The 21,318-nt window shown below is 50.6% G+C and overlaps 1 protein-coding gene across 1 annotated transcript; it reads right to left on the bottom strand.

Annotated features, from left to right (window-relative positions):
* Positions 1-2,154: 2,154 nt before the first annotated feature.
* On the bottom strand, positions 2,155-16,884 carry STC2 (stanniocalcin 2). Its single transcript, XM_003273245.4, has 4 exons — positions 15,438-16,884; positions 13,261-13,403; positions 10,613-10,824; positions 2,155-5,667 (listed from the first exon to the last, which is right to left on the bottom strand). The coding sequence occupies exons 1-4, from the start codon at positions 15,586-15,588 to the stop codon at positions 5,265-5,267; spliced, it is 909 nt and encodes a 302-aa protein (XP_003273293.2). The 5' UTR covers positions 15,589-16,884; the 3' UTR covers positions 2,155-5,264.
* Between the last annotated feature and the right edge of the window lie 4,434 nt (positions 16,885-21,318).

Below are 21,318 nucleotides of genomic sequence, written 5' to 3'. Positions count from 1 at the left end.
AATAAACATCTGGGACAGAATTCTAGGGATTGATCATTCTTTCTGAACAAAGCCCTCTTTGGAGCCCTTGGCCCTTTGCAGAACATTATTCATATCTTGGGGGACAAGCAGGTGGTCCCTGTCCTCTTTAGTGTGCCATTGCTTTTTTACATATGCATTCCCCCTTAATTTTAAGAACCATAAAAATTCCTGGAATTTATCGAATGGGAAACGGAACCAGCTGATTCTCCTCATTACCTTGTGAACAATACCCTGCCTCTGAGAATTCTGTGTAGGAGCTTTCCTTGTTTCTCCCAAGTTTTAGCTCAGGGGTGATGTTCAACGGTGGCAAGGTTGTTACAGATTCTAAGGTGCCATCAGATCTGGGTTCATCTTGGTGTGGAGTCCATTTCATGCATAAGCCTAAGTTGGCTTTGTGACTTTTTTTTTTGTTCTGTACTCTTTGGGAAGTGACTTTTTTTGTTGTTCTTTTTGGGGAGTGATAAAAACTGAACTGCTTATGCAAGCAGCAACACAGGACTCCTAGCCCAAGGCTTCTATTGCTCTTCTCTTCTCCACCCACAAAAAATAATTCACATAAAAACTGTTCTCTGGCCAGGGGTTGTCCCCTCCTCAGCAGGGGGCTTTCTTTTTTGTTGACTTTAGAACAAATTTGGTTTTCTGTGTCCAGATTTTGGGGTGCATAGATCCAGCTTCCTTTGGAAACTCTGCTTAAATCCCAGCATATTTGGAAGCTCTCTGACTTCTTCCTCCCACAGCCTAATAATTCCAGAACAGTTGGATTGGAACAACCTCGGGGCTTAGAGGGAGGCAGCTGAATTTCTGGACTCATATGGGTGCATTTAACCCATGTGTTCACACTTGGAGTGCAAGAAGGCAAGGCGGAGGGGTGCATTTGCATGCTGACTCTAGAGCTCACTAGCCTTGTGACTGGCTCCAGGCATATTAAATGTCATGAAGTTTCTTTATCTTTAAAATGGGTTTCAGAAATAATATCCCTAAAGCACCAGGCAAAGCATGGAGCACATCATGGGTCCCCAGGAATCTGCAGCTGTCCTGATGAGGGTGATAATGTTGGTGAAGGGTTTGGAGGAGCCTGGCTTCTCAGAAAGGTGATGGGGTGAGTTTAGTGAGGAAAGCACCAGCTGCATGTTTCAAGAAAGCCAGATGCTCCCCAAATGCTTTCCCAGTGGTGCATGAGAAGAACCTTACAAAAAATTATCCACATGCAGAGAAAAATGAGGAGGCTCCACGATTCTCCTGCTTTCCTTATCGGAACCAAAATTTGAGTCTTTGCAGAGAGTAAAGGTGAGAGCATTAACTTTCCTTTCTGTTTTGAAGCAGAACTCCTTGGAGGCCTGGAACTATAAATATAAGAGTATAATTATTCTTTCCCCAAGCCTCGTGTAAAATAGGAATAACACTGATTGGTTTAACTTAAAAATAAACTTAAAGTGGAGATTCTAGGCCTGAAGTGGGGGAAGGTGTGTGGGCTTAGGAGTCCTGATTTGAGTTTGAGTTCAGACCCCACCCCACTCACTAGCCACACAGTTTGGGACAAGTCTGTACCTCAGTTTCTTCACCTGTAGAATGAGGATAATACCTATTATTTGTGGGATGTAATGAGGATGAAATAATGCATGCAAAATGCCTACTGTGGTGCCTGGAACATAGTAGGTACACCAACAGTGGCACAGATCACGTAAACCAGGGGCTCCAGCTCTGTTCTGCTGTCATGAGCAAGAGCTGGGGAGGAGGCAGCGGGCTACCCTGTATGTGGCAGGCCACTCAGCTGTGCAGCTGGTGGTGTCTGCTGTAGGCTCAGTCTGAGAGAATGGGTGGCCAAGCCACAGGGGAGACTCACAGGTGAGACCAGAGTGAGCCTTAAGGACCTTCCTAATGGGGTGTGGGGGTGGCACTTCCAGGCCAACTGCATGAAGTTTATTCTTCTCCTTGTCTGGGTGACTCAGGCAGGGGCTTGGAAAGGGTCCCTCTGATGGAGAAGCCTAGGGTGGTCCTCGTCATCTAGCTTCCCTCCCTGTAGGCTTGACATCCATAGGATTCTCTTGACGTAAAAGCCCACTTGCTCATAGCTGTCCCCCTGAGCACCGGACATCAATGACCCTCTCAGACAATGACACTACTCAAGTGGAAGCCATTTATTTAAAAACTTTTATTAATGCTTGAAGAAAAATAGTGCAATGTGACAATGTACAGGTCCTGTTGCCTAAATCCGTAATAGAAACAGATACTATCACTTAGCAAGCTCACGTGGTGCCAATTCTGAGATCAGACGGGGTTGTTCCTCCTTAGGAAGTGGCCACTGGAAGCATTGTTTTTCCATGCTATTTCCGTGAAGCCTTTTACTTGGTTCGAGTTTAAATTTCTCCCTTTGTGTGAGTATGACTATAGTTCTGGCCTGGTGTTTTCTATTTATTTAGTTTTAGATGTCAGCATTTTACTATACTTGGTCCTCTCATTTCAGAATAAAAGGGCTATTTATTGATACAAAGGAGAGGTGTTCAGATCATCTTGTTAAGATGCAGAGCTCAAAATAAACACTAAATCTTTATTTGGAGATCCACATCCTTCCTCAAAGGAAGGCTCACGAGTAAATTTGTAGGCAGTATAAAGCCCAAGTAGAGGGTGTATTTTTAATGACTACTTTGCTTACATTTTAGATTGTGCAAATGTCTCAATCAATGCTTGCAGGAATTTGGACCTTCCTCAGTTTTGAGCAGAAGACCCTGAGCAATAAATACTATTGTATGCTTCCAATAACATTAGGGAGGGGATTGAAATGCTATCTACCTGACTTCTGAGAAGAAAACAAAGCAGTGGCATGAAAAATATACAACAGAGATCAGTAAATGGGTTCAAATGAACATAGTAAGCCATTTTATGCCTTAGGGGGAAAACACAGCGATAATAAATACAAATGACAAATATTTACAATAGAAGCAACGAATGGGACATCAGTAGGCGAACACATAAAACATTTACACAGAGGAAAATGGAAAAGTGATGCCTTTCACACATCCAGTCCAGGAGCTGGCGGACAAATGAACAGCTGACTCAGCAACGCAGGAGAATGTTATTGCTTTAGCTTTTGAGTGATGTCAGTAAAACAGTCAATGTGCCTGCCGCGGTGGCTCACTGCAGGAGACAGCCACGGTTTACACTCGTTCCCATGGCAGAGCCTGACACAGAGGTCCTCCTCCCCCCAAGGGCAGAGCTGGATTAAGTGCACCAGCTCTTCTGTTCTCTGCAGCCCCAGATCTTGCTGGGTGCCCGGGGGCCCGGTGTTGGGGGTTGGGGGTGGGGTTTCCTCCCCTCCCCCAACCAATGATTTCCCTCCCCCGCCACCCGCCGGCATGGATCATGAAAGACTGGGATTGGATTTGGGGCATAGAAATACTAGCTGTGTTTTGGTTGAAGGCATTCCCCAGAAACAAGTCATTTTAGAGCAGATACGCTTGGTTTCTTGGTGTCTGGCCTCAGGTCGCCTTGAGGAAGAGCTGACGAGTTGACGGATAAGGATGCATATGCTTTTTGACCCACTCACTAGAACAGAGATCAGTAAACTGTGTCCTGTGAGTGAAATTCAGCTGGGGGCCTGTTAAATAAATCTTCCTGGAAGGGAGCCAAGCCCTCTCGTTTGTGTGTTGTCTATGGCTGCTTTTGTGCTAGGACGGCAGAGTTGAGTAGTTTCGACAGAGACCTCATGGCTCGCCAAACTGCAAGTTCTGGATTCACTATCTGGCCCTTTGCAGACAATGTTTGCCGACCCCTACTCCAGAAGAGCCCAGCCCAGAACACCCGGCCACTCCCTACCATACCAGCTCCTGCTTGAGAAAGGATAGGCCAATCAGGAAGAAAAGGCCTATTTCGGTGATAGTTTTAAATACCCCAAGAAACCCACTGCTGAGACTTTTAATGAAAATCCTCACTCTCCTTTCCTCATATTTTTAGTTCTGTCTCTTCTCTCTGCCTTTATTTGTCCCCTTGGACTCCTCTCCTTATTGCTAAATTTCCAATTAGGATCTGGAAAATCCTGTCCCTTAGAGATTTTCAGCAGTCTCCTTGATTTTATGTAAAAGGTCAGCATTTCCTGATGGGAATTACTAAGCAGTCTTCATTCTCTTCTTTCCTTTCCCATCCTCTCACACGGAGAAGCCAGGTTTCCAGCTGGGCCTCCTGGAATCACCAGGACGCGGCTTTACCAATCTCGGCTGAGGGTCGAGGTGAGATAACGAAATCCTAAGGGAAATTTGTCAAATGTACTCCCCATGGGTATATTTTCCTCTGGGTATAAGGTTTCCCCCAAGTGGGCAGGAGTCCATGTCAGGCAGTCAGATGTACGGCTGTGTCACTGTTTGATAGCTTTTAAAATAGAACTTAAAAAAAAGAAAAATCAGCCTCAAAGGATAGGCTGGTTTTTTTTTTAAAACCCCCTTTGAGCTGGTTTTAATGACCCAGTTGCTTTGTTTGAAAGCCATTTATTTAGACGACAGATATGTAGATATAACTGGATAAATAAAAAAGTGAAATCGAGATTTGAAGCAGTGGTTAAAATATAAACTCATAGGGGCCACTCCCTTGGACAGTGTCCCCCCAAGCCCAGACAGAACAATGGCTCAGAAATTACACATAGAAATGACACTCCTCCCTCCACCCTCGCCAAGAGCTCTGAACCGCAAGGTCCCACACAAGAAACTGAATTTCAGTTTGGCACCAAGTACCCCCTCGGCCCCTGCCTCCTCTCCACCCTTCTCCTGCATTCTAAGCGATATTTATTCTTACATTCACTCCTGTCCTGGAATCCAGCCGCCCTGACTTCCGCGGAGACAGCACCAGAGGCTGCTGCACCAGAAGCTTCGGGGCGGGGCCCAGCACCCACTGTGTGGCCCAGCTCTGGGGGCCCTGCCTTACCCTGCCCCTCCCTGGTTCACTTCCCCCACAACAGAGCGTCCGACACCCACTGGCTCCACAGATGGAAAGAAGACAAAGGTACAAGGATAACGCGGGCGCGCTCCCTTGAGTACGTGTAAGTGCAGAATTCACCAGGCACCCCTGAGACCCCACGGCCCCAGGGGTCTCCATCTCACCTGTCCGTTCCGCGAACACACACCTCAATGAAGTCCACAGTCCCCACAGAATCCTGCGTGTGACATCTCCCCTCTCTAACGGTAAATGTTTTGGAATGTCCATAGATAAGAAAATGGACGGCGTGGAGGAAAGATTGCGTGGCCAGGCTTTTCATTTCACCTCCGGATATCAGAATACTCAGACTGTTCGTCCTCCCACTCGCTGCTTCCGGAAGGTCCCTGAGCCCCAAGGTCCCCGACTCTGCCCCGGGCATGGGCGTTTGGGTGGCTCTTGCTACCTCGCTCACCCTTGGCACCTCGGCCAGTCTCCCTACTGCTGGGCTCTGGGAGGTGATGTCCTGCTTCCCCGTGGTGGGCCCTGGAGAGCTTGGTTCTGTCCACCTGGGGCTGGCGCTCGGGGGGCGCCGTGGGAGGCCTCTGGATGGCCGAGGTGCAGAAGCTCAGGATGGAGCACAGGCTTCCCCAGTTCTGCTCACACTGAACCTGCACGCTGTGGGTGATGGCCTCCTTCACCTCCTCCCCACAGGTCAGCAGCAAGTTCACGAGGTCCACGTAGGGTCTAAAGATTGAAAGCAAAGAGAGAGAGAGAGGGAGAGAGAGAGAGAGAGAGAGGCTGGGAATGGAGCAAGTCCGGAATGGACCACAGAGGGCAGGGGCAGTGCTGGGAAGGAGGCATGGCCAGTGCTTGTCTTGGGTTCGGTGGCAGATCTCTCTCAAATGACTTCAAGCCTTTTCTCATAGTCTATGGAGTACTGGCCTCAACCAACACTTACTGGGTGGCCACTGTGTCCCAGGCTCACAGGTGCATAGGGTAAGCGCTTAGGACCCTAAAAGGAAGACCCTCTGGGGAAGGTGAGAAATCTAGGTGGCTGCGTGAATAATGGCAGGAGAGCTCTGGGTGCCTTTCGGCTACACTAACTAGGTGAGTTTCAGCTAGAGTGGAGATGGCTCTGCGGTCCAGTGGAATCGTAATTAGGCAAATGGTGCAGGGCCTTACAAAGACTCCCAAACAGAGGATTCTTTTTGGTAGGGACTAGGAAACCATGAAGGTTTAGGACCATGTGCCCTCTATGAGAAGCTCCCAAGAAACCATTTTCCCCACGTTTGTGTTTGTGCCGGGTTTAGGCTCATGATGAAGAAGGGTGTTTTTGGAAGTTATTGGATGCATTTCCTCTGCATTTGGAGGAGTATGGAAGAGCTGAAGTGGGAGGGAGGAAGACCACCTCCCTGGGACGTCATTGCCCGTGCATGCAGTGATTCCCTCTCTCAGTAGCAGAGGCTGGGGAGTAGGTGTGGCCATCTAAGCATCTTTATTCTTCCAGTCTGGGCTTCCTTAGATTTGGAGTTGAAGGCTGGCAGTCAGGGGCCCCTGTGTTTGGACTGAGAGACAGCTCGCTGTGCAATGAACTCGCCTAGTTCTGGAGGGCAGAGCCAGTTGTTCTTTAGGAAAACTGCTGGAATAATTTACTCCAGGGGGTGGACAAGGTGTGCAGAAGGCAGGAGCATCTGCTTTTTATATTTACGGGCACATCTGGTGAGGAGTGTCCCCAGCAATGAGCTCTCATGGGCCACTCACTGAGCTTTTATTTTAACCTCTCACTGGCCTTTAAAACCCCCCAAGGGAGGTATAGGATGTTTCACATGGCTAACTGACATTCCTAGGCAGTCCTCTCTGACAAAGTTTCTGATCTATCTGACCACAAGCATTGCAGCTTTGGGCCATCACCTTGAGCAGGGAAGTCACCCTAGAATGTGAGGTCATTCATAACACGGAGCAACCTGATTTGTCCTCCCTAAGTCTGGGCCACCAGAGAGGCTGTGTTACAGCCCGTGGAGCCTTTTCTTTGCAAGTTGGCAGTTGTTGCTATGTGGAAAGAGCAGACTGTGTTTTGAGATGTGTGAAGTAGTTTACTGCATTTTTATTAATTAGTCCTCAAGTTGGAATTGAGTGAACTGTCCTCACCTCATGGATGTAAAAACTGAGAATAGCAGGGAGAAGGTGGCTTTTGGAAGCTTCTGGGCTTCAGGGCCCAGGGCTGAGAGCAGAGCAGAGAGGAGGAATGCTCTGGCTGAGAGAGATCAAGCTGCTGTTTAGGGCCTGCCTGATGACTTTGGAGTCAGCAAGTCTGTGCATGGCCGCTGGGCAAAGGGCTTTAAACCCTCTAAGGCAGGCCCCTGACAGCGCAAGACAACCTAACCCTGTCTCCTCGGACTGCCCTGAGGTGGGCAGGTGGGCATGCAGGAGACAGTATGAGGGAAAGGCTCCATGCGTGCTTGTTTCCTTCTATTTTTTGAAAACTAGAAACTGCCTCCGGAGCTTAAGTTCACTGAGTGTGTCTGCTAAAGCAGCAACAGGATTTTAGCACCTGACTGTGCCCGCCGTGGCACCAGGGCTAGATGGGCACACTGCAGGGGTGAGTGTCTGTCTTTCTGAGATACTAACTGGATGCTGTCTTCAAGCTCCTTTCCCCAGAGTAAGGGGAGGGCTGTCTTGGGAATATACAGACTGTCTCTCTTTTGCCTTCCCGGCCAGGGCATTCTGTCCGCCAGATGAGCCCCCAGAAGCCCAAGGCGGATCCGGATCCCAGAAGGCTGGATGAGCCCATGCTCTCCTCTGCCCTTGGCCCTCTCTCTCTCCAGGAGGAAGCTGTGAACTGCGGGGAGGGGTGTGTGTGCCGAACCAAGTTAATCTAAGCCGTGTTCCGAGCTGGCCTGGTGCCTTCTGAGGCTGCAAGCTCAGCCCGTGTCTAATGACAAAGTCCAGCTCGTTCAACTGGGTGTCAGCAAGGCTAAAGGATTTTAAAAAATACTTGGAGGGGGATGTGCCTGGAGCCTGCCAGCACCCAGCGACATGGTGAGTGGGGGTCAAGCCAGGCCAGCTGCAGCTAGGGGGAGACAGATGCTGTGCAGAAAGTGGGGCGGGCAGGAAGGGATGAGGGGAGCAGAGAGGAAGAGCTTGAAAAGAGCAGCATTAACTGGGGGTGAGTGTTCTGGTGTGGATGGGGGTTGGGTTGAAGAATGGGGGTGGTGCAGATTCTGGGGTGACTGTGATTTCCTCATCTCTAAAGTGAAAAGCAAATTCAGTTCTCTCTTTTTTTTTTTTTTTTGACCAATGCCACACATTTGGAAATGGCCTTCTTGATATTTGGGGACTGATAGGATACTTTAATCAGTTAAGATGGTTGGAAAAAAAAAACCTAAAAAACAGGCAGTTCAGCTAGAAGTACAAGTCGATGCACTGCCACATCATGGCTTCAGAAGGAAAGGTAATGGGGGTTTTTGGGAAGCTGGAGTTAGGTGAGACCCCTGCCTAGAGATGCTGACTTAGGGGGAAGCAAGAGGAACAGCATGTGACCAGGCTTCTTCTATGGGCTGCCTGCATTTCCAGAGCAGGCTGGGGTGGGAGGTCATAGGCTCATTCTGAATGGTGTGAGGAGACCATGGACCCAAGAGCCACATCCCCAAGAAGGAGACACTAGAACGCCAGAGGGCTTTACCTTCTTCTTAAATTAAGGGGAGGGGGCGGGACTTCCAACCTTCAGTTTTCCCAAAGAATACTTTTCTCCAAGAAAGATAGAATCCCTGTGCTCAAGGCATGCATTATAGCATTATAAACTAGGAATGGGCCCCATCACCCACCCATTCCTGAGGCCAGCAAGCTCTCTCTAATGGGGGACAGGCCTGGAGGTGAGTGTAGCTCATGGCATTTCTTAGCCATGGGGCATTTGTCTCTTCCAGAGGCACCTGAAGGAAGGGAATTTTAGAGTGTTCTCCTTGTGTAATGGGGACACATTTGATAAAAGGACAAGAAGCCTCTACCACATGTGGGGAGCTGTGAGCCCTTTCAGGTCTAGCAGGGAGATAATAGGCTGGGGGCAGGTTTGAAGTCTCTTTCTGATGACTGGCTTCAGTCATGTATACCAGCAATTCCGAAGCTTAAAAGCAGGAATCAAACCTCCGTGCGAGTTCTCTAATCTCTTAGCTTCACTTTCCTTCTCTTGGGCATAGTAATTTCTATCTTGTAGCATCTTTGGGAAAGATAAATGAGATAACCCATGTAAAGGCCCTGGCCAAGGGCCTAGCCCATTAAAAAAAAGAAATAAAAAAATAAAAAAAAGACAGCTATCATTGTTGTTTATGATGCTGTGGCTGCTATTGTTCCATTAAAAATATTTGAAGAATAAAAAATATTTTGTAAGGCATTAGCCTAATTCAAGGAAAATGCAATATTATTTTGCTTTTGGCAAGAGCTTCCTGCAGAGTTTTGCCATGAGTTGTATGATTCTAACACTGTACCAAGGGTGTTGCAAGATGCCTATGACCTTATAACCAAGTGGAAAGAGACAAGAGGTGGTTGCTGTTCTTTGTCATCTAAATGGTGTTGGTGTGGTAGGGACATAACTGGAAGAAGGTTGTGGCACAAACTGAGGATCAAGAGTTCATAAAAGTATACCGATTTGGCTCAATGAGTCACCGTGGAGAGACCAACAGTGCCATCAAACTGGTAATGACTTGTACTGAACTGGTTGGCTACTGGTTTCTTTCTGCCCTGTGTCTCTTAGGAAAGAGCCATTGTCAATATTAAAAATAAAATCTTCAGGGGCTCCTGGCCCTGCCTCATGTTAGGAACAATTGTGTACCAACATGCTTTACCATGCTGCAAAATTTAGGATCCTATAGCTGAAATATTTTGTAAGGAATGATGCATCCTGAATTTATCATTGAATTTCAAGTCTTGAAATAAGTAAGTTCACATTTCCTTGTTTTGGCATAAAAGTGTTTAGCTGATCAAAGTTTTTGGCATTTGTTTTGCATTTTCTCTGAGAGGGCACTAATGTATTAGAGAAGGTGAACTGAACCTTCTAAGGCAAAGGAAAGTTAAGGAGGCAGGAAAAGCATCTATAGCTCTGTTTTCGGGATTTAAGAGTATCGGTTCTGGAGCCAGACTGCTCAGCAGACTGGAGCCAGGTCCCAAGCCTGGCTTTGCCTGTCACTAGCTGTGTGAGCTCTGCCTTAGTGAGTCTCAGTTTTCTCATCTGTCAAATGGAGGTGACAAGGGCTGTTGTGAGGATCAAGTGAAAAATTCACAAGGAGCCCTTAGCCCAGTGCCTGGTGCTTAGTAAATATTCAACAAATGTTATTAGCAATCTGCTGTCTGTAAGGACACCTCTACAGCTACTCAGAATATTCCGAGAGCTAGTGGGTTCTTGGCCAAGGGGAAGATGAAGAGTATTACTGAATCGACACATTTCATTCTTAGTAAAACGATTTCCCATTTCTGTTGCTTGTGATTTTGAGACTGATGAGGGAATTCTCTCTTTTCCTAAAAGCCAGCAGGAAAGGGGCCTTTTAGGAGAGTCAGTGTAGCTTTCTGAAGTAAATGGAAGCCTTCTCCGTTTGACAGGCATTCAGCCTCTAGAAGCAACGCGGCTCTCCTCCCATACACATTGCCGTCCTTGCTGGGTGGCCCCTCCACCCCAGGCCCTCTGCGGGGCAGTACTCACTCGTGCAGCAGCAAGTCCTTGAAATGGATCATCTCCACTATCACCCGGGTGTTCTCCTGGGCAGCCGCGCACAGGTCGTGCTTGAGGTAGCATTCCCGCTGCAACTGGAACACCATTTCCCTGATGGCCGGGCACTTCCGGCTTATGCAGCTGAACCTGTGCCGCAGAGCGTGGGCCTTACATTTCAAGGCGTCTTTGATGAACGACTTGCCCTGAGAACACACAGGCCGGGGAAGGGAGAGAGGGGCAGAAAGCAGAAGACCTCGTTACATGTTTGGACATTTCAGCCCTTCTTGGGCTTACACAGGATATTTCTGACATCAGAACCCCAAGGCCCCACCAGAGACGGACGTCCTCCCAGGTGACAGGCAATGCCACATCCGGAGGCACGTCCAGAGTGACATGACACCCCCAGCACTTGGCAACAAGAGATGTTCATTCTGGAGACTAACACATCTCCCTCCTTCCTCCCCAGCTACTCTGTGAGTTTCCCTCCAACGGGGGCTTCCGTGGCTATGTGTCCCTCAGGTAGTCCTGTGTTGGTTATGTGGTGGCAATTTTTCTGAAACACAAAGGGAATTTGGCCAGACACAAATCCATAAATCCCTCACGGTTCTCACAAGCAGTTTTCCCCAAGTGGAAGGTGCCTGCATGTCCAAATCGCACACATTTCCTTTTTCCCTTGATTCCAGGGGCGACACCAAGATTGACTGCTGATTGTACCTCCCTTTCTGCCTCCGTGCCTCCCACGCCCCAAATCCATACCCTTGTCTCCTCCTACCCTACCAGGAAGAGCGTTCTTTTCCTTTTTGAAAATGACTCTACTCCTTTAAACTGTTCGGATTATTGCCTCTAAAAGGCCGGCCTGGCACCCTGCCTGGCAGCATCTGGAGTCTGAACTGCCGCACTGGCGGCCCCTCCCCCACACTCCCTGCCTCCGAGGGGCGAAGGCAGCCAGGCATACATCTGGCCTGCAGTTCTCTTTCCTGGCAACCCCGTTTGATTGTGCTTATCCTAGAAAGGAGACAGCTGTTGGGGGTGTGGAGGCGAGCTCGGTGCTGCTCCCTTATCAACCTCCCGCAGCCCGGAGGCATTGTGGGATGCCTACCCAGGAGTCCCCGCACCCCCCATTACTATAGAAACTAGCTGTCGTCGGAGAGGTCACCCCTCTGTTTTTAGACAGGCCCGGAAGTCACTGAGTTGAGAAAGTAAATGGGTTTAGGTTGGAAGTGGGAAGCCAGCCAGCACATTTATTTTGGTTCTCTCTTTAGCAGCCATAGAAATGTCTACAGATAGCGTCTGATCTCTGAAAAACCATGCGGCCCGCGCACCCTCCCCGTGGCCCCCTCTCTTTTGACTCTCCAGCCAGAGCCAAACAGAATGGAGGGCAGGGTGTGCCCGTTTATTAAGCAGTTATGTGCTGAGCGTCGACTTGAAAGGGATGCCTCTAACTTGAGAACATATTCCTGTTGGTTGAGAAAAAAAAAGAGGAAGATGAATTTATGCGAGGGCTGTGGCAATCTGTTCTTGGTATTCTTCCCTGACATCCTGTGGGATTGCCCTTAAATACACGTCTTTCCTCCGGATTTCCTATTACGTTTCCTAATTCCCGTTAATCCAGAGTGATGCTTTATTAGGGAGCCTCAAGGAGTTCAAAGTTCTACCTCTTTCCTTCCCTGGTTTCAGTTTCCCCTCTGGCCACCGCACATCCTCTGCAGTTTAGGCTGCCGGCCCCGTCTTTGCCTCCCCTCCTTGTTCCCAGGCACTGCTTTGTCAGGCTCACTACTATATGTCAGTGGATGGGGACTGGTGACATCCATAAATCTCACCTAAACTGATGGCCACCTCCAAATGTTGGCATTGCTCTCCAACGAACCAGGAGAGACGTTTCTGAGATACAGCAACCGGGCGTTTCAACAGGGCATATAAGTGGCCAGGGAGAACACGAAAAAGGTGAGTCTGATGCCACATGCCATCTAAAAATTTATTTGCGTTGTTGGCACTGGAGCCATATGTTGCTTGTTGTGTTCCTGCCTTGCCCTGAGCAGCAACTCTGCGTTCCCCTGGGGACCCTGGGATAACCGAAGTGGGTCAGGCCCTGACTGTATTTATTATATAGAGCAAAAGGAAAGTGTGGAACTGAAGGACTCGATCAGGGTTTTGACCTGTCAGCTTGGCAGAGAAGGATCTGCTACTCAGGAGGAAAAGAAGTCTGCTCTTTTGGAGGTCCTGAGTTATTCGGGTTGGCTGCACACACACCACATGACGGATTTCTACATACTTTGTGTCTCATTTTCCTAGTAGGTGAAATGACTTCTGAAATGTATAATTGGGGGTTCCTGCCCCTGCCCCTCATGCAACGGGCTTTGGAGACTGAGTTCTGTGTGGCCAGACACAGCGTGTCCCCTTACAAGGTGTTTATCGTTTATTATGACATTGGTCTCCAGTCCACCCTGCCTGTGTAGACACAGCTTATGAGTGCAGAAGGGAGGCACTGGCATAATGTTTTATACCTAGACTGTCGCTTGCAAGCACTAAAACACACCACAAGGAACAGCAAAGGAAGTTGGTTAACAAGGCTTTCCAATGAACATTTTGATCATGTACGCTCACCCCAAACGTTCTTCGTGCTCTGGATGGATTTTTACCTGGGCATCAAATTTTCCAGCGTTGTGCAGAAAAGTCATGCAAATCCCATGTAAGCCCCGAATCTCACAAGAGTTGTTCTCGAAACATTCAAACACGCCACACCCCACATCGCCAGCGTTGACCAAACAGTGCTGGATCTCCGCTAAAAGGAAAATCACATACAAATATATACAAAACTCTAACCCATGCTGGGCAATGCAGAGAGGTCATTTGAAGTAAAAGTTAATTAACAACTAAAGGAAAATTTAAGGAGGAAAAAAGAGTTAGTAATGACTGTTTCAGGACCTAAAAAGCCTGGGAAACAAAATTTCATCCTTTAATCTACTCATGAAAAATCTCTCTATTTGTAAATATTTGTAGAAAAGAGCCGAAAAATTACAAAAATTACAACCAGAAGGCTGGTCTGAGCATTCCTCCTTTTCATCCTTTCCATTTTATTAAAGTATTTGTGGGAATACTTAGTTGTGAGCAAAATATATTTCCACTTTTTAAACCCACAGACAAAAATAAAATTTTGAGTCGAAGACTACTTCATCAATGAAGTACCCTTCTCTACTTGATCTGTAGAAGTTGCTGCTATTAAATCACAGCCATTTGCTTCCTGACCCTCAAATGACGGCATCTAAAAAGCAGTTTCAATTCAGCTTTATGATTCAACACCTAAAAATCAAAACAAAATTCCTATTAAGGCAGTGCCTCCCAGCCTTTCGCATTAAAATACCAGCTAGGGAAGCTGCGGTTGGCGAGCAGGCTTAGGAGTGGAGTCAGATGGGGGCGAGCCTTCAGAAACGCCGCTATCAGAGGTTGCAGGCTCCTTTTAATTAGGGATCGGGGTGAGGTATCACCCAACCCCCTAGAATTCCCGCAGCCCGGGAGGAAGCTTGCAGCTCTTCACCGAATGTGGCCCCCAGTCCTCTCTCGGAAAGGGCAGACGGAGGGAGTTAACTGTCAGGCTGCAGCGTGCAAAGCTTCTTCCCTCCCTTCCCACTACCCAAGTCTCTGATTTAAATCAACCACAAAATTACATCAGAAAAGTATATTTTGGAAGAAGGGCGGGGTCGGAGCAGATAATCCGCATCAGATTAAATCTAGCCAGAGAATGAGGGGCGTGTATTGTTGAGGGTCACCAACCACCGAGAATCAGGTTCAATTCTCAGAGGAAGCGCCAGAGGAGGGGGAGGGTGGGCGAGGGTCTCGGGGTGGTGGGGGTGCCGGCCCCAGCATGTGGAGGTGAGAGGATCCGTAAGATCCCACGCGCCGCCGGGGCAGGACCGCACAGGGCCGCGATTCACTCACTTGGGGCGTCCCTAATGGGCACTCGTGCATTCCAGCTCGTGCGGTGAGCGCACGCACGCCGCCACTGCCGCGTTCACACGGCCGCCCAAAGTCGGGGGAGGGGTCGTGGAGCGAAGGAGCTGTAGGCAGATTTTCTTTCTCTTTCCGAGCTGGGAAAAGGGCCAGCCCCGTGCCCTGCACGCCTGGCTCTGCTTTGCAGCTTGCTGGTGAGCCAAGAGCCGGTCGAGCAGAGGAGGCGCACGGTTCGGGTCGTGTCACCATTTCTTGGCTTGCTGACCTGGCCAGGAGCTGGGGATGGCGGCAGCACCGCGGAGGTACGCTTTGCGCTGCCCCCACGCTCCCTTCCGAAAGCAGTGCCCCCAGGGGGAAAGTTCGCAATGCCATCTGTCTCGCCGGCAAAGTTCTGGGATGTCGGGCATCTTTTGAGGAGGGGGAAAGACGCGGCACTCTTACTGAGGCCGGCAGGCCGGGAAGAGAAGTTCTCCGGGCGCAGGGCGCAGCCCAGCTCCGGGGACCCTCTGTGCCTCCCGCATGCCGGCCGGGATGAAGCGCGCTTTGCACCGGACCCGGGACTCGGGGGCGGGGGCTGGCGCTGGCAGCGTCAGACGCTGCTTCATTTCCCCTCGACCCTGGGGAGGACAGCAACAAGTCCTGCCCCAGCCATTTCATCACCCTGCTAGCACGTGCAGATTCCGGGCCCTCGGAGCCCGGCGCGGACCTCGCCTTGCCTCGCGCTTCCCATTGCACGTCCCGTGCCATCCCAAGAGTTTGCGTGGCCCTGGGTGGGCGCCTGGCTCCCGGCGAAACGCCTGGGGCGCGCCGCGTGGGTGCACGGTGTCCTCTCCCAGTAGCTCCCGGCTGCGGGGGCACATGCACTTACCTGTATTCTGCAGGGACAGGCGGCCTTTCTGCTGGGAGCTCCTGTCTTGGGGACCCTCGGGTGGGTTGGTGGCGTCGGTCCCCCGCGCCGGGTCAAAGGTGGCCAACACCAAAGCCAGGGTCATGAACTGGCCCAGCCGCTCGGCACACATGGTTCTTGGTATTAACCTCCCGCCGGGAGACCTGGATCCTTTGTGCTCCCCTCCTCCTCCTCCTCCTCCTCCTCTTCCTCCTTCGCCGCTTCCCCTCCTCCTCCCACTCTTCCTTTTTGCTCGCCTTTTCCCTCCTCCTCGCGGCCGCAGCTCGGATAGAGGTTACCCAGCGCCCTCCCGTAGCTCTCCGGAGAGCATGTGACCAAGCCGTTAGCAGCGCCGCGAGTGCCCGGCAATGGCAGGGATGGTGCCTCAAATATCCCTGGAAGCTCTGGTGTCACTTGAATGAAGGAGTCGAGCAGGTGTTGTCCCGGCGGCTGGACCAATCCGAGACCCCGGCCCTTTTGACAACACGGCCGGGAGGCGGGGCCTGCGCTCAACTACTACAGGAGGAAGCCGAGCGCCGCTGGGAGCGCTGGACAAAGTTGCCGACCTGGCGGCGGCCACGCGTTTGCGTGCGTGTGTATGAGTGTGTGTGAGCGCGGCCGGAGATGCGTGCGCGTGTGCGGGTGCTCCAGGGCAATGGTCGAAAGGACTGTAGAATATAAAGCTCCAGTTGCTGTTAAAGGGGGACGGTCTGCTCTGGGACAGTGTCCCTGGGGTCCCTGGCTCGCGTCACACCCGCATCGGGTTGGGAAAGTTTCCTCTTTCCGCCGTTTGGAATTCAATGAGATTCCCAGCCCAGAGGACTTGATAGATTGAAGCAGTTTCCTAGGCACATTGATGCTGTGGGCCAACTGAGCACACATGGGAATTCCTGGCCTTGTGACACTTTGCATTAAAAAGAACCCCACGATTGAAGATAGGAGCAGAAGCACTAGATACAGTATTTGGTCTGAGCAACTGCCTTATCTTCCCGCTTTGGTGGGCCGTGCAACACCTGGAGTGTCGTTTCCCCTAATCCAGACGCATTCCAGACTGGGCTGCAGGGATCCAGGTGACAGTCAGGACTTGCATCATTTCCAGGAGGGTGGCAGGGAGGCCCAAGGCAGCCCTGAGTCAGCCCGCCGCGGAGCATCGCGTGCCCGGAGGCCAGAGCTTGAAAGGCAACTTTACGCGTCTCCAAACACACTCCTGCATTTTCTCAAAGCGCTGCTCGCCACCCCGCTCCGGGTTCCCTTTTACTCTCCAGTCATCCGATGGAAGTGGTGAGAACAAAAACAAAGACAAAAAAGCTAAATCCGGGGCAATTATCTCCATTTCCTCCCTTTTCTTGTTCGGCCCCCTCCCCAAGAACCGCCGGGTCGGGATAGCCCCCGGCTACTTTCTGACCCGGCCCGCGGAGGGAAGGAGAAAGTTGGGCGCCGCTTGGAGCGCCTCTTCCCCTGCTGTGTGTGTACGTGTGCACGCTCACGTCTCCCCCGCGCCGGGGCCGGGGACAGGAACTGCTCTCGGTCCCGTCACCCCACGGCGCAGCTCGGGGGGCTCGCAGGGCTGGGGGAGGGCGGGGACACGAGCGCCGCGACCGAGCGCCCCCGAACACTCACCCGGCGTTGGCGCGCACTCGCCCCTCCCCCCGTCCCCACCCTCCTCCTGGAGAACAGGTGAGCCCGGGTACCAGCTCTCGATCCCCCACCCCCGCCCCGCGCCCCGCCCGCGCCCTCTGCGGTAATGCGCCTGGGAAGTTTCATCACCCACTGCCCAGGCGACGCAGCCCTGGGTCTCCGCGGCGGGGCGCACTGCCCGCCTGGTTGGGGCCGCCATGTGACACGGCTGGGGGAGGGGGTGAGGAGACACGCGGGCAGGTTATCTTTCGGCTGGCGCTTGACTTCCAAAGCTTTCCTTTCCCGTGTGCCGGCTGCACGCGGGCGTGGGGAAGGCGGAAGCGGGGGGCCAGGATGACCACCGCTGGCCGCAGCTGTCCGGCGTGTCGAGCTCTCCTGAGTCGGAAGGAAGGAGAGGAGGGGGTGGGGAGGGCGTCTTCAGAGTGGGCTTCCCCTGGGCTGGAGCGCCAGGGAACATCCATAAATTGTCACTTTGAAGGTCCGAACCTGCGGCGGTGGGGACCATGCCCACTATTCTAATAGCAATTACTCCGCGCAGCCTCGGATCTTTTGTGCAAGGATGTGCGGGTACAAATACATTAAAACGGCCAGTTCACATTGCCCACCCTGCTTTTGTTTGCATAGTTAACTTAGCTTCCTTTATTAGTTTATGGAAAACTACCTCCTGTAGATCCTTAAAAACAAAGCGAACAAACAAACAACACAGCGGCATTCTGGCCTCTCCTAACTAACTCTTTAAGGCTCTGAATTTCCTGAGAACAAGTGGCCATTTGGTCCCACTCGTGCTTTTGGGTATAGCTGGGTAGACTTTCTTTCTATGTGGCCTCTTTTGTAGGTGAGAACATGAGCAATATTGACATTAAGAAGGCATCTGGTCACCTGTTTTTTCTTTTTGCGAAGCAGAAATAGGAGAGAGCTACACGGGGCAGGAGCAAGCCCTCTTTTGCCAGACGCAGACACTTAGTGTGCTGGGCAGAGGCCTCCCAGGATACCTGGAGCGATGGCCAGGCGGGTGGATTTCTCCCTGCTCCTGCTTTGCCCAGCCTTTGGCTAGGCCTACCTTTTGCTACCATGGGGCCCCTGGGGCTGCCCTCAGAGGACCTACATAGTTTCAAAGTTCGTCCTGAGGCTGTTTGCTCCTGCCTTCCAACGGACATTCGTGGTTTCCACCGGAGCCAACTGCCCCTTTAGAACCAAAAGAACACATAGCAGCTGGAATTGGAGGTGTTGTAAGCACAGTCACTAGTTCTTCAGGGTTTATCTGTGGGCCACTTAGCCAAGTCCAAAGCATCCAGATAAGAATGCCCATCTGAGTCGGACCCTCCAGAGCTATGAAAATTCCCTTGCAGAATCACTAGGCAGTTTGCTGGAACTGCTAGTCTAGGCCGCAGGGGTAGAAGTGGGATGGGGGCTCAGACTGGTGACTTTGTTGTGATTGATTCCCCCCCTTTCTGGCTGATTCCTTCAGCTCTATAACTGAGGCCAAGTTTGGCAGACTGTGGCTGATGAGGGTGGGGCAGGGGACAGTAATAATAATCATTATTACTATTATATAGCTAACATGACTTGAGAACAGACACCGCACCACACACCACACTCATGCCTTTGGTGTCCCTCCAGACCTAGGGCCCTCCCTAGATGGGAACTGAGGCCTGGGAGGTCCCTTGGATGGACCAGCTGCTGCTGCCCTGAGGTTCAGCAGCACCTGTCTGGATGGGCCCTCCTCCTCAATTTAATGCACACACAGCCACGAAGAGGCAGACATGACCTACCTCGTGTCATCCAGGGCCTTCTGTGGTTGACGCCTGGAGCCCATGTTTTCCTGTCTAAATCCACTTTGCTAGTTACATGCGGTCAACACTGAGTGGCAGGTTTTGGGGGAGGGATATTTGGGTTAGACCATGAAGGATGGGGGAGGATAGTGACAAGTGGAGGCAAGGAAAAAAGTGGGCATGGGAGGTGGGAGGACCAGCAGGGCTAAATGCATGGAGAGGATCCGGTGGGATTTGTATTAGGATTAGGGGTTGCTCAGTTAGGTGTGAAAGTGGGACATCAGACTGGGGAAGTCGGCCAGGGCATGTTGTCAAGGCTGGGCCCCTTGTGAAAAATCTGCGCTCCTCACGGAAGATCTGACGGTATTTAAGGATGAGACTGTAGGGCGCTTTAGACTAGGTTCTCTTTAGGAATTAGGAAATGCCCAGGGGCCCAGGGCTGCCATTGTGGAGAAAGAGGAGAGGAATGGGAAGGAATTAGTTGGCATCTTCACGTGCGTCTTGATGTCCAGCAAGACAGACATGTTCTTGCTCGAGTGTGAGCCGAAGGGGCTTTAGCGGATGGGCACAGTTCGTGGGTGCTGAGTCAGTGATGTGCAAGTTGACACGTGCTGTCTGGTCCAGGCTTTCTGAGTTCCGGAACCTGAGTGGAGAACACGGCTTACACGTGGGGAGCTCCGCCCACTGCACGCCCCGCCCCCTTGGGGCCGACTGTCTGGGCTGATGGCACCACCTTATGGTCAGAGGGGGAACTGTCTGGCTACACAGTCCTCACGACTCAGCCTGCCTGGAAGGCTGTAATATTGGGTCTCCAGCCTTCTCCCCAGTTTCCTTTCCTTTTCTTAGCAAATCAATTAATGCAGATTTAGCCAATCTCCTCGCAATAACATGCCTTAATCCCCCCATCAAAGAGATCTCTTTTACACTTATTTTCCCTCTTGCTCCCCTATCCTTTGCTGTTTTCCTTTGTGAGCCTCAAATTTACCCTAATCCTGGCTCCTGTGCATCATACCTGTATGAAGGAAAATGAAAAAAGGTATCAAGGTGAAACCGGACAGAAAAAAATAACAAACTGCTGCTATCAGGCCTCCCAAATTGTCTTGCAAGCAGGGGTCTCTCCCTAAAAAGCCTCCATCTCCCAGCACTTTGGGAGGCTGAGGTGGGTAGATCGCTTGAGCCCGGGAATTCGAGACCAACGGGCAACATGGCAAGACCCCATCTCTACAGAAAATACAAACATTAGCCGGACGTCATGGTATGTGCTTGTAATCCCAGCTACTCGGGAGACTGAAGTTCTGGGAGAATGGCTTGAGTCCAGGAGGTTGAGGCTGCAGTGAGCTATGATTGCACCACTGTACTCCAGCCTGGGTGACAGAGCAAGACCCTGTCTCAAAAAAAAAAAAAAAGCCTCTATCTTTGCTTTTATCTTTTTTTCATTAAACTGGTTATTTCATTAAATATAATTCAGGAGAAAGGAGATTATATCTTCAATATTTGGGTTTGTTTATTCTTTTTTTTTTTTTTTGAGACGGATTCTCGCTCTGTTGCCCAGGCTGGAGTGCAGTGGCGCAATCTCGGCTCACTGCAAGCTCCGCCTCCCGGGTTCACGCCATTCTCCTGCCTCAGCCTCTCTGAGTAGCTGGGACTACAGGCGCCCGCCACCAGCCCGGCTAATTTTTTGTATTTTCAGTTTCACCGTGGTCTCGATCTCCTGACTTCGTGATCCGCCCGCCTCGGCCTCCCAAAGTGCTGGGATTACAAGCGTGAGCCACCGCGCCCGGCCTGGGTTTGTTTATTCTCAATACTATAACCAAATTATATTCTACTAATTTATACCATAAAAGTGCAGTGCCCAACAACACAATGAGTTAAGAAGGATTTTGTGGTGCTGTCCTGTAAACCTATCATGTATAATATTGTTTCTTGGAAGAAAATATATTCTGAGTTCCCCGAACAACCAACTTTGGAAGTGTTGGAACACAACGCTTTGTGAATTGGGCATTTCCTCTCTGTCACACATCAATAGTCAAACCATTCATGGATTGACTGGAAATACAAAAGAAAAAAAGCATTAAAAAAAAACCCCAAGAGAGTAGGAACACAATAAACCCATTCACTGGAAGGAATATAAAGTAGTAAACACTGGGCATCTGACTGTAGTCTGAGTTTTGTTAACGCGTTTCTCTGAAGCCTGAATGGTATCCCAGAAGGCCTCTCTGTTTTACATGGGTCATAATTTTTGCTTCCTTGTTGTATCTTGAGACAAACTCCAGGAGAACGTATCCCAGGCAAGGGGCTGCCTGGCTTCCATGGAGAGTACTGGTTGGGCCCAGAGGCAGGCACTGTGGTGCTGGAATAGTATGACAGAGCTCTCTCTGGGTGGGTTTTAACTTTGGTTGGAGAATGGTTGGATGTCAAGTGGCTGAAGGAAGAATCTTTTTGTGGGGCAGTTT

The sequence above is a fragment of the Nomascus leucogenys genome, chromosome 2 (assembly GCF_006542625.1).
Source record: "Nomascus leucogenys isolate Asia chromosome 2, Asia_NLE_v1, whole genome shotgun sequence".
Classification (NCBI taxonomy): Eukaryota; Metazoa; Chordata; class Mammalia; order Primates; family Hylobatidae; genus Nomascus; species Nomascus leucogenys.
The sequence above is the reverse complement of the archived record's forward strand: the minus strand, read 5'-3'. Positions and strand labels throughout refer to the sequence as shown.